The 17,273-nt window shown below is 38.9% G+C and overlaps 2 protein-coding genes across 2 annotated transcripts in view; one reads left to right on the top strand and one right to left on the bottom strand.

Annotated features, from left to right (window-relative positions):
- Positions 1-17,273, bottom strand: part of LOC149281723 (ADP-ribose glycohydrolase MACROD1-like) — a 403,871-nt gene that overhangs the window by 147,568 nt on the left and 239,030 nt on the right. The gene's annotated exons all lie outside the window — the stretch shown is intronic.
- Positions 9,308-11,347, top strand: LOC149281724 (leucine-rich repeat transmembrane protein FLRT1-like). The gene has a single exon (XM_089499056.1). The coding sequence runs from the start codon at positions 9,308-9,310 to the stop codon at positions 11,345-11,347; it is 2,040 nt and encodes a 679-aa protein (XP_089355182.1).

The following is a 17,273-nucleotide window of genomic DNA, read 5'->3' as shown; positions in this document are numbered from 1 at the left end:
ATAAATAAACTGTTACACTGGAGAAAATTTACTTTATTGTATCTTTTGGATACCTAAAAGGTATTTAGTAGATACCATTTGTCTTTTTTCTTTTGAAATGGCCAAGCATAATGTGTTTAGTTGTATTCCACAGACAGAAAAGCAGTTTTAGGATAGGATGTGCCTTGGTTACCTGTATTATTGGGTACCACCAGTCCTTAGGTAAAATATCAAAGTTTGTTCTTCTATTTAATACCTTAAAATGACAAAAGAAATTGGTATTTACTCCTTTGAGGCTGTCATTGACTTTACCCTACCACATACCATTAAACCATGGTGCACAATCTGCTTGCTGTTTAACCCCTTCAAGACCGGGACATACCTGGTACTTCCGGGTCATAGGTCACCGCCAGACCGGGACGTACCAGGTAAGTCATGGAGGATGCGCGATCCAGCGTCGCTATGAACGCTGGGATCGCGAGGGGTGGCTGCTACTGACCACTGGGTGTCCCCAGCGATCCATATCAGCCACTCCCCCTCAATTCCGTCCACGTGATCGATTTGAAGCGAATCACGAGCACAGAATTTTATTATTTTAAAAAAACTGCGGCCTTCAAGGGAAGACCCAGTACTCAAATGCCGGTCCTGAAGGGGTCTATAAAGACAAGAACAAAAAATATTTAGGTCACTTAAAGCGGAAACTGGAATCACCTCTCAGAAAAAGAAACATTATTCATTAGCATCCCCCCTGGCCGCATTCCGCAAGGGAAGGCTCTGGGTAGCCAGAGCTAAGAAGTTCCCAGTTATGATGATGGGAAAGGTAAAGAGAGTTTGTGTATAGAGTGACTGAGTATGTATATGAGAGTGAATGGTGCAACTTTTCACTGCTATGCATTCTAACTACTTCAGGTTAGGTGACATATACACAATTATTTCATGGCAGATATATTGTATTAAATATAGTGATTTCCAAGAAAAGCATAAAAATATCTTCTTGATGCTTTTTTGGACCCCAGTTGTCTATATACTTTACAGGGTGGTAGAAAATGGAACAGCCTGCCATCAGAAATGGTGGAGGCTAATACAGTGAGGGAATTTAAAGACAAATGGGATAGCATAAACCTATCCTGAATCCAAGACAATACTAAGGACTGATCATGGTCTGATTCTTTACTTCCAAAAAAATGTACAGACCAGATGGGCCGAATGGTTCTCATCTGCCGGATATTAACCCCTTCAGTCCCATATGGACGTACCGGTACATCCTGCCCTTCTTGCAGCGGCATATGGGATGGATATGGCCCTCTAGAAAGAAAAAGAAAACTAAGGATGTGGGGTATTTCCATAGGAGAGGCGGCTAAACAATTTTGGCCGGGTTTCTTTGCCGTAACACATACCCTGTGCAAAAAAATCGAAGTAACACAGAAGTGTTGGTGAAAAAAAGCACAGGAAATAATTTCTGCGGTCACATTTCACAGTGATTGGTGGCCAAATAGCTGCATGAAGAATGCCCAAATACCCCTGATGAGATACTCTGGGTTGTCTGCTTTAGAGAAATATATACTTTTATGGGGGTATTTATAATTAGGGGGTGCTGCACAGGCCCAAATGAAACATAGGTCAACTAATGCAAAATGTGAAAATGTAATGTTTGGAATCTATAACGCGCATGGTCCAGTTGTGCCTTGTAATGTCCAGAAAACCACAAAAAAACTATGCATGTGGGGTATTTCTGTAATCCGGAGAGGCTGCTGATCACTTTAGGCTGGATTTCTCTGCTGTAACGCATACCCTGTACAAAAAATCCTAAGAATCCTACAAAATTCTAAGAAGTGTTGGTGAAAAATAATTGTGTTGGTGAGAAATCATTTCTGCGGCCAACTTTGACAGTTGGCGAAATAACTGCATGAAGAGTGCCCAAATGCCCCTGATGTCTGGGTTGTCTGCTTTACAGAAATATATACTTTTGTGGGTATTTTTGGTTTATTTGTTTAAAATTAGAGTTGCAGTCCCATCATACCTAATGTGACAATTCTACAGCTTCATAAAAAATTATCTACATTATCCACACTATAAGTGCTGGGAAAGTATGGAAATTCTATATAAATCGGGTATTTCTGAAATCAGGACACCTGAACTAATACATTTGGATAGAAATTTCTATCATTTTACCTAATTTTGTGAGGATTCAGAGAGGAATATATATATATATATATATATATCAAAAAAGGTTTTACTAAATTTCTCATCCTAAATTGTCAGCTAATTATCTAACTATGGTATCAAAAGAAAGCTGGCAAAATTGTTCCGGGACTTGAGGTACCAAATACCCCTGCGATTGAAGGGGTTAAATTCCACGTTGCCAAACAATGTTTCAACATCTCCCACTGTATCAAACACACTTAATCAGTTTGTCTTGCATACCATTGTGGCTTTGAAAGGGTTAATATTTACAAAGAGGGATTTTATATCCTCCTGGCTCCCTTATGACAGTGAAACAATGACACTTTCCATTCTACTTTCCACTAGGGCCAAACATTTAACACCTTCAGCAGGGACAGGACCAAGGCTAAGTTTTTATGTTTTGGCAGAACACCACTGTTTTTTGAATTGCTATATTATGCATTTCTCAGAGGACCCAAGAAGGGCTCAGTCATTATCAGAATGTGATTTCCATCATAATGCTGGTGACGCAGGCTTTAATCTCCCGACTGAGATGGCTCAGAGAAGCTATTATGTAAGTTAAAAGATGGACTAGCTTTTATAATCATGTGCTTAAAAATCACTCTTAGAACGTCCTCACACATTATAATCACTTCATCTTCCACATCTCCTCACTTATTAATTTGCTTTTATGCGGAGCAAACATAAACTCTGTGATTCACACGGGCGATGTAAAATGAAAGGGGAGAAATTACAAAAGAGATGAGAAAGGATGGAACACTAGGATAAATGGAACTCTGAACTGCAGAGCTAACACTTATTGTGAAGGAAAAAATTTGCACACTGTACATTTGCCCAACGACAAAGACATGATCAGTCTATAATTTTAATGGTAGGTTTATTTTAACAGTGAGAAACAGAATAACAAAAAAAAACAACCCATTTCAAATAAATTATAAATCGATTTGCATGTCTGGCTCCTAGGTGTCTTTTATACAGGTAACGAGCTGAGATTAGGAGCACTCTCTTAAAGGGAGTGCTCCTAATCTCAGCTTGTTACCTGTATAAAAGACACCTGTCCACAGAAGCAATCAACTCTCCACCATGGCCAAGAGCCAAAGAGCTATCCAAGGATGTCAGGGACAAGATTGTAGACCTACACAAGGCTGGAATGGGCTACAAGACCATCGTTAAGCAGCTTGGTGAGAAGGTGACAACAGTTGGTGCGATTATTCGCAAATGGTCTTGGGTTCCATGCAAGATCTCACCTCGTGGAGTTTCAATGATCATGAGAATGGTGAGGAATTAGCCCAGAACTATACGGGAGGATCTTGTCAATGATCTCAAGGCAGCTAGGACCAAGAAAACAATTGGTAACACACTATGCCGTGAAGGACTGAAATCCTGCAGTGCCCGCAAGGTCCCCCTGCTCAAGAAAGCACATGTAAAGGCCCGTCTGAAGCTTGCCAATGGACATCTGAATGATTCAGAGGAGAAAAACTGGGTGAAAGCTATTTGGAATAAACTCAACTAGCCGTGTTTGAGGAGGAGGAATGCTGCCAATGACCCCAGGAACACCATCCCCACCGTCAAAAATTATGCTTTGGGGTGTTTTTCTGCTAATGGGACAGGACAACTTCACCAAATCAAAGGGACCATAACTACCGTCAAATCTTGGGTGAGAACCTCCTTCCTTCAGCCAGGGCATTGAAAATGGGTCATGGATGGGTATTCGAGAGTGGCTCAAGAAGAAGCACATTAAGGTCATGGAGTGGCCTAGCCAGTCTCCAGACCTTCCCTTACAAAAAATTACTGCAGTTTTTCTGAAGTAATAATGCAGTTTTTTGGACATGAAAAAACTGCAATACTGCACTTTTACTGCAGTATTACTGCACATTTACTGCAGTTTTACTGCATTTGTACTTCACTGTACTGCACATTTACTGCACTTTTTTTTTTTTATATTGCAAACCTACAGTTGTACTTCAATGTACTGCAGCTTTATTGCATTTGTACTTCCGTACAAAAATAACTGCAGTAAAACTGCAGTACAGTGAAGTACAAATGCAGTACAACTGCAGTAAATGTGCAGTAATACTGCAGTAAAAGTGCAGTATTGCAGTTTTTTCATGTCCAAAAAACTGCAGATTTACTTCAGAAAAACTGCAGTAATTTTTTCGTAAGGGTTAATCCCATAGAAAATCTGTGGAGGGAGCTGAAGGTTCGAGTTGCCAAACACCAGCCTCAAAACCTTAATCACTTGGAGAGGATCTGCAAAGAGGACTGGGACAAAATCCCTCCTGAGATGTGTGCAAACCTGGTGGCCAACTACAAGAAACGTCTGACCTCTGTGATTGCCAACAAGGGTTTTGCCACCAAGTACCAAGTCATGTTTTGCAAAGGGGTCAAATACTAATTTCACTGAGTAAAATGCAAATCAATTTATAATTTATTTGAAATGCGTTATTCTGGATTTTTGCTATTCTGTCTCTCACTTTTCAAATAAACCTACCATTACAATTACAGACCGTTCATGTCTTTGTCAGTGGGCAAACGTACAAAGTCAGTAGGGGATCAAATATTTTTTTCCTTCACTGTATATGGAAGGTGGCAGAATTCTAAATAAATAGTGTTAACAATACAAACCAGCAAAGCTTACACCACGAAACTACTGAACTTTTTTTTTTTAAATGAACCTGTAACAAAAGGTGACAGTTTTACATTTACTGAGCCATAGCTTTTCATTTATAAAAGTGAACAATATAATATTTCAGTCATGGAGGACTGGAAACATCAGATTTTCATGTCAATAAAAAGAACACAGGTTACTGATACATAATACTAATTGTTCGCATATACGATTAATTAAAACTCCAGGGTAAAGTTGTGGTCCTTAAAAAAGGCTAATTTGGACATCTCAAATGTAATTTAAGAGTTAATGTGAATTAACCCATTTATGGCCGATAATATACCACAAAAGATTGCATTACAGAACCCATGACGCACATGGTAGTTACCGTATTTGCTCGTAGTTACCGCAAATGCTCTGAAAAATACCCCTCGTCTTATAATCGGAGTCGTCTTATAATCAGACCTCAAATAGGTCTGACTATGAGACTAAGATCCAGATCCCCTGCAGGGACCTGGATCCTCCTGTGTATGCCCCCCCTTCCCCCACTTACCGGTGCTTCTGAGTCCCCGGTGCTTGGTCCGGGCAGCGTGTAGAGCTCTACGCGATTCGCGTAGACAACTTCCACTCTACGCGAATCGCATAGAGTTCTACACGCTGCCCGGACTAAGCACCGGGGACTCAGATGCAGGGGACCTGGATCATCCTGTGTATGGCCCCCCCCCAATTTACCGGTGCTTCTGAGTCCCCGGTGCTTAGTCCGGGCAGTGTGTAGAGCTCTACGTGATTCGCGTAGAGCGGAAGTTGTCTACGCGAATACACGCTGCCCGGACTAAGCACTGGGGGACTCAGAAGCACCGGTAAGTTTGGAGGAGGGAGGGGGAGGGAGTGTTAAATGGGGGGCATAAGGCATTTCTGGAGGCATAGTGCTCTGTGAAATGCCTTTTAATCCCCTTAATGCCACTCTGCCTCCAGAAATGCCTTTTAACCCTCTATACGCCACTCTGTCTCCTGAAATGCCCTATACCTCCCTATATGCCACTCTGCCCCATAATATGCCTTTTAACCCCCTAAATGCCAGAGTGGCATATAGGGGTATAAGGCATTTCTGGAGGTAGAGTGGCACATAGGGGGTCAAAAGGCATATCATGGGGCACAGTGGCATATAGAGGGTTAAAAGGTGTAGCATGGGGCACAGTGGCATTTAGAGGGTTAAAAGGCATATCATGGGGCACAGTGGCATATAGAGGGTTAAAAGGTGTATCATGGGGCACAGTGGCATTTAGAGGGTTAAAAGGCATATCATGGGGCACAGTGGTATATATGGGGTATAAGGCATTTCTGGGGCAGAGTGGCAAGCCTGGGGGCAGATGTGCATAATTGGGAGGGGGGCAGGTTAAAAAAAAAAAAAGGAAATAAAAACAAAATATTTTTCTCAATCGTAGCTTTTATTAACAAACAATAGTTCACATAGTTTACATGAATTAACATTTACTGGTAAAACTTTTTTCCTATAGGTTCGTCTTATATTCAGGCCTTTTCTTTTTTTCATAAATTAATATTCAGATTTTGGGGGGTCGTCTTATAATAGAGCAAATACGGTATAATTATTCCCACATTGCCACATGGGAGCATCACTGTAGCTGACCACTCCATGACTAGAGTAGTCAGTCTACAGTAGATCCCTCACACTTCCATGAATGTGATCGCTTCTACAGCCAATCACATGCATTGATACTGTCCAAAGACAAAGGCAATGCTTGTAATTAGTTAGATGGAGTTAGGGTTAGGTTTAGGGGGAGTTACAAGTTTTTTTTTGTTTTTTTTTTTAAAAAGTCTAATAAACATAGAAAATGTAAATCAATTAAATTGATGTAGTAATATAAAATGGTTTCTAAATTAGGGCATTTTAACAAGTATATTTTTTTCCACTTTTCCCATTTATACTAGCTGTGCATAATTTACAACTGCGAATAAATGTTTGTTCTTTTTAAATCCCCCCTTTTAAAATTGTATTTATAAAAAAATAATTTCTTAAATATATGAATATAGTTTCAAAAAATCTACTTATATAGAAAAATATAATATATTTGTGTGGTTACACTGAAAAAGAAAATAACAATTTCTGCTGGTCCTAAAGCATAAAATAGCCTGTTTTTCGTTATGTAGCTTTCCCATTAGCGTACTGTGATAAACACCCACTATGTTTTTGGTTCTTCTGTGATAGACATGCGAGTACCTAACTTGCATGGACCAAGGCTGCAACACATAGTTACATAGTACCGTATTTGTTCGAAAATCTAAATCTGAATATTAATTCAGGAAAAAAAGAAAAACACCCGCTGCATATAGGGAGTTAAAGGGCATTTCTGGAGGCATCATGGGGCACTCTGCCTCCAGAAAAGATATGCCACCCATATAACCCCCACCCCGACTTACCAGTGCTTCTGACTCCCTGGTGTCTGCTGGGCGCAGCGGGTGTTCCACCGAAACTTCTATGAGCACCGGAAGGTCCGATTAGAAGGCGACCTTGATTTTAAGACAAGGGATATTTTTGCTCTGAAAAAAATCTTGTCTTATAATCGAGTAAATACGGTACATAGTACATAAGGTTGAAAAAAGTCCATCAAGTTCAACCCTTCTACCTAACCTTCCTACTCTTGATCCAAAAGAAGGCAAAAAAAACCCCCTAATTAAGCTACTTCGAATTATGACATCAGGGAAAAAAAATCCTTCTTGACTCCAAAAGGCAATCGGATTTCTCCATGGATCAAGAAGCTCTAAAATATTAATTCTGTTTATAGCCCTGTATGCCATGTCTTTCTAGGAAAATATCGAAACCCCTTTTGAAGGCATCTAATGTATTGGATAACACCACCTCCCTAGGTAGTGAATTCCATACCTGTTACCTCCTCCGTGGTCCCGCGGGTAGGGGAGCTGAGACGCAGCCCGCGCGTCCAGCCCCCTGCTCGTTCCGTTGGCGGGAGCCGCCGCCAGGTCCGTCCAGCGGATAGACGCGCGTCCCCGCAGAGATCACTGGATCCTGACGGGGCGCGCGCCTCGACGTCAGGAGTGCCGTTCGCGCATGCGCGAACGGCTAACTCATAAATATTCATGTCGCTTCTTAAAGCGACATTTATCTTTTTTCCTCCTCCCCCTAATTAGGTGGGTAGGAGGATCCTGTGAGTAGAGGGATATTTAAACCCTCAGTAGGCACTTCACCTTTGCCTGTGATAGTGCCTAATTGCCTTCACTAGCGTTCCATATTCCTTTGTTATTTATTGGTTCTGACTCCGGCTAGTTTTTGACCTTGCTGTTTGCTGCCTGCCCTGACCTCAGCTCGTGACCCCGACTACTCTTTTGCCTGACCCCTGAATTTATTATTTTTTATTTATTATTTTCGTTCCTGGATTTTGTACTGCGCTACGCTCCTGTGTCCGTGATTCACTTTGGTGTTTCGTTGCTGGGCCCTCCATCTCCGCCAGGAGGCGCCTTCCCAATTTCTGCAGCGAGGATCCTCTGCTGTATTGCAGACGTGACAATACCTTTATTGTCCTTATTGTAAAGAATCCCTTTGTCGTCTATGAAATCTCCGCTCTTCCAGTCTCGAGGGTGACCTCTTGGTCTTTGTACATGTCTGTTAATGAACAGGTCATTGAAGAGCTCTTTATATTGGCCCTGCATATATTTATATAATGTTATCATATCCCCTCTAAGACATTTTTCCAGTGTATATAATTTTAACTTTTTTAGTCTCACAACTAGTATCTCCCAATCCCCTTATTAATTTTGTAGCCCTCCTTTGCACTTTGTCTAGTTCCATAATGTCCTTTTTAAGGACTGGTGCCCAAAATTGTACCGCATACTCAAGGTGAGGTCTTACCAATGACCTGTAAAGAGGCAAGATTATATCCTCCCGTGAATCCAGACAAGATATTTCCACATTGTGTATTTGTAAGCTATCTGCTCACAGACTACAAACCTACTTCATCCATGCATTTGCTAGAAAGTTGGCTAGCAGAGAATATATATATATGTATATATATATACAGAGAGACAAGTTTGTAATAAATAGCAACGTATACATAGCGTGATAGATGTTCTGCATAATTAAAATATTTAAGAAATATTCATAAATTGCCAAGCCACTATTTTCAAATGGCTTCATTTTAATTTATCAGAACCAGTCATTCTATAAATACCTATTGTCTAATGTTCTTTTCATATTCTGATGTTCTTTTCATATATATTTATGGATAAAAATGAACACAGTGATTCTTGTAATTGAAGAATCTAACAAATAGCAACAATATATGGGTGTATGCAGTTGGAGATAAGATGCAAAAAAATGTCACAGGTATGAATGTGTACCAAATCTTCAATAATTCATATGTTTTGTTTCTGTATTTTTTTTTGTCTTAGTCTAAATCTTTTTGACTGCACTTCTCTTTCTTCCAGGAAGAAGATCCAAATATCTGAGCCAAAAAGGCCCCAATCACTGGGTAAAACTGGATAAAAGTGACTTTTACTGACAAAATGGCAATCACCATGACCACCACTACCACCACAGCAGCGGCAGCTGCTTCAGCAGCAGCCACCACTACAGTTACTGTCACCACTGTTGCAATGAGTACAGCTACCTTGGACTTACGCGATTGGCTTTTCCTGTGTTATGGACTCATTGCCTTTTTGACAGAGGTGATAGATAGCACTACCTGCCCTTATGTATGCCGTTGTGACAATGGTTTTATCTACTGTAATGACAGAGGCCTGACTTCTATCCCAGCAGACATCCCAGATGATGCAACTACCCTCTACCTCCAGAACAATCAGATCAACAATGCTGGTGTCCCACCCGAGCTAAAGACCAAGATCAACGTACGAGTTATATATTTGTACGAGAATGACCTTGATGAATTTCCCCTTAACCTGCCCCGTTCACTTCGGGAGCTTCATCTCCAAGATAACAATATACGAAGTGTAACACGTGATGCTCTCTCCCGCATTCCATTATTAGAGAAGCTCCACTTGGACGACAATTCCGTGTCCACTGTCAGCATTGAGGATGATGCTTTCATGGATAGCCGGCAACTTCGTTTGCTTTTTCTCTCACGCAATCACCTCAGCAGCATTCCTAATGGCTTGCCACGCACATTGGAAGAGCTGAGGTTAGATGACAACCGGATCTCCACTATTCCACTTCATGCCTTTAAAGGCCTTAACAGTTTGCGGAGACTAGTACTAGATGGAAATCTATTGGCCAACCAGCGCATTGCAGATGATACTTTCAGCCGTCTTCAGAATTTGACAGAATTGTCACTAGTTCGAAATTCACTTGCAGCCCCTCCACTAAATCTTCCCACCAGTCATTTACAGAAGCTCTACTTACAGGACAATGCCATTACCCATATCCCATACAATACTTTGTCAAAGATGAGGCAACTGCAAAGATTAGATCTGTCCAATAATAACCTCACTGCTCTTCCTCGTGGCCTTTTTGATGACCTGGAGAGTCTGAGTCAACTCTTTCTCAGGAACAATCCTTGGTTTTGTGGCTGCAATCTTATATGGCTGAGAGACTGGGTAAAAGCTCGAGCCTCTGTAGTAAATGTAAGAGGATTAATGTGCCAGGGTCCTGAGAAGGTTCGGGGGATGGCCATCAAGGATATCACACATGAGATGGATGAGTGTTTTGAAGGAGGACCACAAAACAATGCAGTATCCGCTCGTGCCACTCCTGCAGGAACTGTAGTCACTACTCCACCCCAGGGTTCCCTTTTTACTCTGAAGTCTAAACGGCCAGGTATTCGACTGCCAGAGTCTAGTTTAGACTACCCCATGGAAACTGGAGCTGGAACAAAAACCCTGGTGATTAATGTGAAGCCATTAACCTCTGACAGCATTCGAATCACATGGAAATCATCTCTCCCTGCAAGTTCATTCCGACTTAGCTGGCTAAGGTTAGGACACAGCCCGGCTGTAGGCTCTATTACAGAAACCTTAGTTCAGGGAGACAAGACAGAGTATCTACTTACCGCCCTGGAGCCCCGCTCTACCTACATAATTTGCATGGTAAGCATGGACACAGCGAATACTTACCTTGCAGATGAGTCGCCTGTGTGTGCCAAGGCAGAGACAGCAGATGTTTATGGTCCTACTACTACACTTAACCGTGAGCAAAATGCTGACCCCCTTGCTGGATTGCCACTAGCAGGCATTATAGGAGGTGCTGTCACTCTTGTCTTCCTCTTTCTCATTTTGGCATCCATCTGCTGGTATGTCCACCGGGCTGGGCAACTGCTGACCCGTGACAGAGCATACAGCCGTGGAAGCCGGAAGAAGGATGATTATGTTGAGTCTGGTACCAAGAAAGATAATTCAATCTTGGAAATCAGAGGTCCTGGGCTTCAGATGCTGCCTATAAATCCTCACCGGGCCAAGGAAGAATATGTGATCCATACCATATTTCCATCTAACGGCACTAGTCTTTATAAAAGTACCCACACGATAGGATACAGCACTCACAGAGGATATAGAGATGGTGGTATCCCTGACACAGACTACTCCTATACATGATGAACCATACTAAAAGGACTGATCAGCTCCCTTACCCACAGTGAAAGCTTCTTTATTCCTGTGCCCACAAAGAATTCATTAGTGAGAGAAAGAATTAGAAAAATAAACTTATGCAGTGAGGCGTAAGGGGTATTTTAAAGGAAAGCGAAAAATATTAATATCAACATATTAACATATGACTTGAGATTAAAGAAGAAATACGTAGTAGATATTAAAGCAAATTGAAAAGGTTGTGGGAGATCTATGTTATGTATAGTACATCAGTTTAAATCATTTTAGAACAAGATAAATTGCTCACAATGCAAGTGTTTGAATACGATTTGCATACATCCCGAGGGTTCTTATTTTTTCCTTTTGTTAAATTCAGGGTGAAAATTAAAACATGGTGTGATGAACATGTTACATTTGTCACCAACAGAACTTATATACTTTTTTCTGCAAGTTTTTTTTAGCAATTTTTCTTTTTATATATCACTTCTCTCCTGAAGGAAATAAATTTAAGGCAAAAATATGGAAGCAAAAAATGTCATTATGGAAATGGAAACAAGGGTTAACTTTTCAATTTAATCGTGATTAGTTTAAGAGAAACTTGCAACAATTTTCGTACTATCAGTTTGAAATAAATTGTATAATTGAAATAATTGTATTAGTTGTAGGAGAAGAGAGATATGGAATGTCACCTATTAGAGACTTTATATATAATAGACATCTTTTTTCTAAAATTTGATATCTGTGGAAACCCTTACAGACACTCCAATCCTCAGCATATACCTGTATTGTGAGAAAGAAATGCAAGTTTTTTATTGTCCAAAGTATCATTCACTTCAGTACCTAGACTATGAGCAGCAAACATCAGGAAATTGGAGAGAGATAGAAAAGAGTTTGTGTTTACCACAAAATAGTAACATTTGAAAAACAGAGATATTATGTATGTGGAATGAGACTTCAGTCAACAATGCAGTCAGATTTTAAGGCTTATTAGTGTTCATTTGGAATTTAAAGTGAGCACGTGCAAGTGGTTCCCAGGCATACTGGAAAGGTCAGGTGTGTATCTACAGGTAAATTTATTTTCTGCTGTTTCAGAACTAGATTTTAAGCTCCGTGGGAAATTGATTCACAGTTTTACTACGTTGTAACACTGGCTCTGGATCACAGTCGCATTTCAGCAAACTCACACAAGGGGAAAATGAAAAGGAAAATTTAGAACCTTTAAAGTTAAACCAGTAGAGATATACTGCAGACTATGGTTTAATATATGTATGTCAGGTTTTTGAGGGTTCCTTATTGACGTGCAAAACTATATTCATGCCATTGTTCTCCCAAATACACGAGTTACCAGGAATGGTCTAAACAATATGCAGGCTGTGATGGGTTAAGTCTGTCGGCTGTGTATGACATAGTGGTATGCACCATGTACATGTGTGGTGGTAGATCTCTCAGCCCATATAATGTAACCTACAATACAGTTTACTGTGCCCACTAATCTTTCTTACATAGAATTGAAACTTCAATGTGTTTAACATACTCCCTCAGAAGTATAAGAAGAAAAGATGCAAACAATGTATTTTCTTAGCCCAGTGTCAGGTAGGATGTCTGAGCTTGATTACTTGTCAACACTGTTCTATCAAGGAATGAAGCTGAAGGTTTGGTTACTTTGTCCAGACAGATATTCCAGTAACCATCCATTCCCCCTTAAAAAGCTAAGATAGGATGACATTGCTAATGAGCTGGTGAAGATGAGTGAGATTGTACAGTAACTAGATTTCTGCTGGAAATTCATTGGGTATATTTCCCAAAGTAAGTCTGTAAATTACTTTTATAATTAGCTTTAGTTCACCTGATCAATTAACTATGCACACCACTGCTATGGACATGTACCTTGAATTGTCCACTAGAAAACAAATTAGCAGTAACACCTCCACAAAGAAAGACAACAGCAAAAAAATGAGTCAAAAATGGGCTCACAGATTTTTGGTCTCACATTTGCCATGAAGATCATTACACTAAAGGCGTTTATAGCACAGATTGAACTCCCCTGCTTTTTTGGCATCAGTTTTTAAAAAGAAGCAAAATGGACAACTATTTGTAAATAGGAGCCCAGATGTGTGCTAGTTAATATGGTGTTTCATACATGAAAGAAAAACTGGTGGAAAAACAGTTAACAATACATGCATTTTTATGTTTTGGGTTAATAAAATTTTGACAAGCCCTATTTAGCAGTGGAAATGAACAGTGTTTGTGGGGGTGGGGCTTTAACATAGAAAATAGAAAATGCAATACCTTTCCTTTGGGGACATCCCTGCATTAGAACACATGGATCTGTCAGAATAACTGAGCCACTAAAGGTTAATTCATGTGCTCGTGGGATGATATTGTAAAGACATCAGTGTTGAAGAAACTGATGTATATAACCTAAGGGGAGTTAATTGTAAAAAAAAAAAAAAAAAATTAAGAAAAAAATGGTAATATGCTGTTGTAATGACTACACCAATCAGGCAAACTTTATATCTTTGCTGTCAAATACTCAATTTAATAGACACTGTTAAATAAAAAGATGCATATGATAAAATATAGGTAAAAAGAACATGTGATGGAAAGTAATTTGGTACACTACACTAAGAAAAGGCTGTGCTTCATAGTCTAAGGCAGCATATTTACTTTCTTTGCAACATGTATTCCTTCATCAGTCAAAATACTAAGCCAAATGAAACAATATCCCTCACCTGTCAAAATATTTATAGCCAGGGACCTTGTAAATGAGCTGACCCTCAGACGGTTCTATTGTTAACCCTTTAATACATTTTCTAATGCAGAGGTTTACTAATGGTGTCAATCAAATGGTTCTAATTATAAAAAAAACCCCCATAAATTGCCACATGTATTCAATAAACGATTTCAACTGTGATATAGCAATGAGAAAAGCACCAACCGGGATGCTCAGATATTAAATAAATGTAGAATATGATGAAATCAGCTCGATATTGCATAGCTCCAGGAATTTCCTCCATTCAACTAAGACTTTCCAGATGTCTTTAATTGTTCCATCACTACAGAATGCAAATTAAAACATTACATCACAGAACATAATATTTTAGGCCAAATACTTGATGTCAAATTTATGCTCTTTATATTAAATGTTTGTTATGCTTAAGGTATTTTTTACTTCCAGATTCTCCAATGCAATCACTGACCATCGTAACCTTTTGTACCAAAATCCACATGGCCATGTTCAGCCATCACATACACCTCTATTTTCTTGTGGTCCCCATTAAAAATGCTTGGGGTGGATTTTACGGAATATAAATTTACCCCTACAGCTGCCCCCAGCCTTTGGCTTGCAGCAGATGTATTTGATGTAATACATTTCCTGCCCCCTATATGATATCCTTACATGCTAGTCAGCCCCGGGATGGTTCCTGGGTGGTTCTAGCAATATAGCTTATAATAAAGGTAAGTACTTACAAGTAAAAAATACCTCCAAAGTATTTTAATATACTTAATAATTAAATAATTAGTGATAATGAGGCTGCATAGGACATTAGATTATTAAAGCTCACAGATAAGGTATGCAGAAAAGATGATTAACAAACGTTAAAATCAATTTATAACTCTTTAGGTTAGGGGGTGTACTGCACTTATAGGAATAAGATAATGCTTTCAACTTTTATGTCATGATGAATAATGCATTAAACATATCATTGTCAACTGGTCACCTTTCTTCTATATGGGACTGAACTTTAAGCCCTCTAAACCTGTCACAGGCAATAGATCATGTTATCCTTATATAACTGTGCTTCTAAGCAATAACCAGGTCATCACCATTAAGGTTGTGTGCTACAGCAGGGGACGGACCCTTAATTTCAATGCACCTATCACTGTGAAAGCCACAGAGAGGGCCCCGCTCTCGCATCCGCAATCATTTTCTCCTTTTCCCAGCAACGTCTCTGGCTGCTTTATATTAACAAATTATTTGCAGTCCTCCCTGCCAGATAAATTTCTGTCTAATATGTGGAAAGGAGCTGAGATTTGAAAGTGGAAACCGCAGACAAAGGATTAAGAAAAAACATTTTTGAATTGAGGAGGGTATTTGAGGAAGATGTACATTTCTCACCAATTATAACAGAACAAGGCGTGGAAGATTACGAATGAGAAAGTGTTTAAAAGAACAGGTGCTGATAATGTATTGTTATAAAAAATAGATCATAGATTTGTGTGTGTAAAAAGTAGCAAATTAATTTTTGGTACCTCAAGTCGCGGAGCAATTTTGCCATTCGGTTCGGCGATTATTCTCTTTTCCTGTGAATAGTGTGCCCATGTAAACTATATATTGTTTTTTCAAGGAGCGATAGAACTTTCTTTTGATACCATAGTTAGATGATTAGCTGAAAATTTAGAATGAGAAATTTAGTAAAAACTAGCGAAAATTTGAAAGAAACACCTCATTTTTTTTTATTTTTTTTTATTTTTTTTTAGAGATTTTCCCTCTGAATCCTCACAACATTAGGTAATGTGATGGAAAATTCCCTCCAAGTTTATCAATTCATGTGTCCTGATTTCAGAAATACCTAATTTATATAGATTTTCCATACATTTCTAGCACTTATAGGGAACATTATTCGTAGAATTTTTATGCTTATGGCTTAATGGGTTTGGGGGTTGTGAACAGGGGCAGGAGGGTTATACTGGGTAGATGTTGTGTTAGGGCAATGGGATGTAAGGTTTTTTAAATTTTTTATTATCTTTTTCATACATATTTTTTAATTTTTGTATTTTTTATATATTTAGTTTTTTTTTTTAAATGGTTAGAGGTCCTCTTAGGGACCTCTTGGACATATTATTAATGCCAGCGATGTCACAATGACATCACTTAGCTCACTTTATTGTTTTTTTTAATTATTTATAAGCCTTTAAGCCTTTTCCTAAGAAACCGTTTCATAATTATTCAAATTAAGATCTACTACACACACTTAAGTCTGCAGACCAGTAAAGCCTAAAATACATCAAAATGACAAGTCACAGTGTAATGCTTGGGTTTGTCATGGAAAGACTCAATTAAAATACATTTTATGTTCAATAGATTAAAAGTGCAATATGCACAATCGCTGATATATAAAATGATAAAATACAACACCAGGGCAGCATAAATGACTTAACCCGAATGCCTTCTACACTTAAACTATTTTTCTTGACATGAAAAAAATCATTTTATACCACTCTGTCAAGTGATCTAGCGTTATCAGAGTGCAAAATCATTTTAGTGTCAGGATTGCACTGTAACTTGACATGTATATAATATGCTACAGCAGAAAGTTTAGATGTCCCATCACCCTTTCAGTGCTCTTCCATGGAATATTAGAGTGTTTATTTATGGCCCCATAGCAACCCTCTCCTCAAGGCACAACTAACAGTCCAAGATTTAGGTATTACTCACGTGTGTCAAAGATGTTGCATAATTAACAAACATAACCACCTTAAATACCTTAGACATACATGAGTAATACCTAACTCCTGAACTGTTAGGTGTGCCTTTAGGATTGAGGGTTGAGGAGCACTGACATAGCAGACTGGACACAGCAGCATGTAGACAGATATAAGTTTTGAGAAAATCAGCAATGGGACAATTGTATATGTATTTCCTTTAGAAAATGTAATGTGTCATCTACACAAAAATGAACAGATTAAACAGTCTATTTTTAAAATTATTGTTTAGTTTGTTAGTCTGTTAAATTGTTTATTTCGGCACAATAGAAAACATTTTCTATAAAAATAGGTACATTTTTTATGTACTTTTTATTAATTGACAAATTATCCCTACTGTATCTTTTCAATTAGACAAAAACGTAGTTTGATTTGTTAGTTGTGTTTTTGGAGATATAAGTATATTTCTGATTCAGATCAAAAAAGACAATTCATACTTTTGCAAATT

This window comes from Sceloporus occidentalis, unplaced genomic scaffold, assembly GCF_023333645.1.
Source record: "Sceloporus occidentalis isolate IW3139 unplaced genomic scaffold, rSceOcc1.0.p SCAF_128, whole genome shotgun sequence".
NCBI lineage: Eukaryota > Metazoa > Chordata > Lepidosauria > Squamata > Phrynosomatidae > Sceloporus > Sceloporus occidentalis.
The sequence above is the reverse complement of the archived record's forward strand: the minus strand, read 5'-3'. Positions and strand labels throughout refer to the sequence as shown.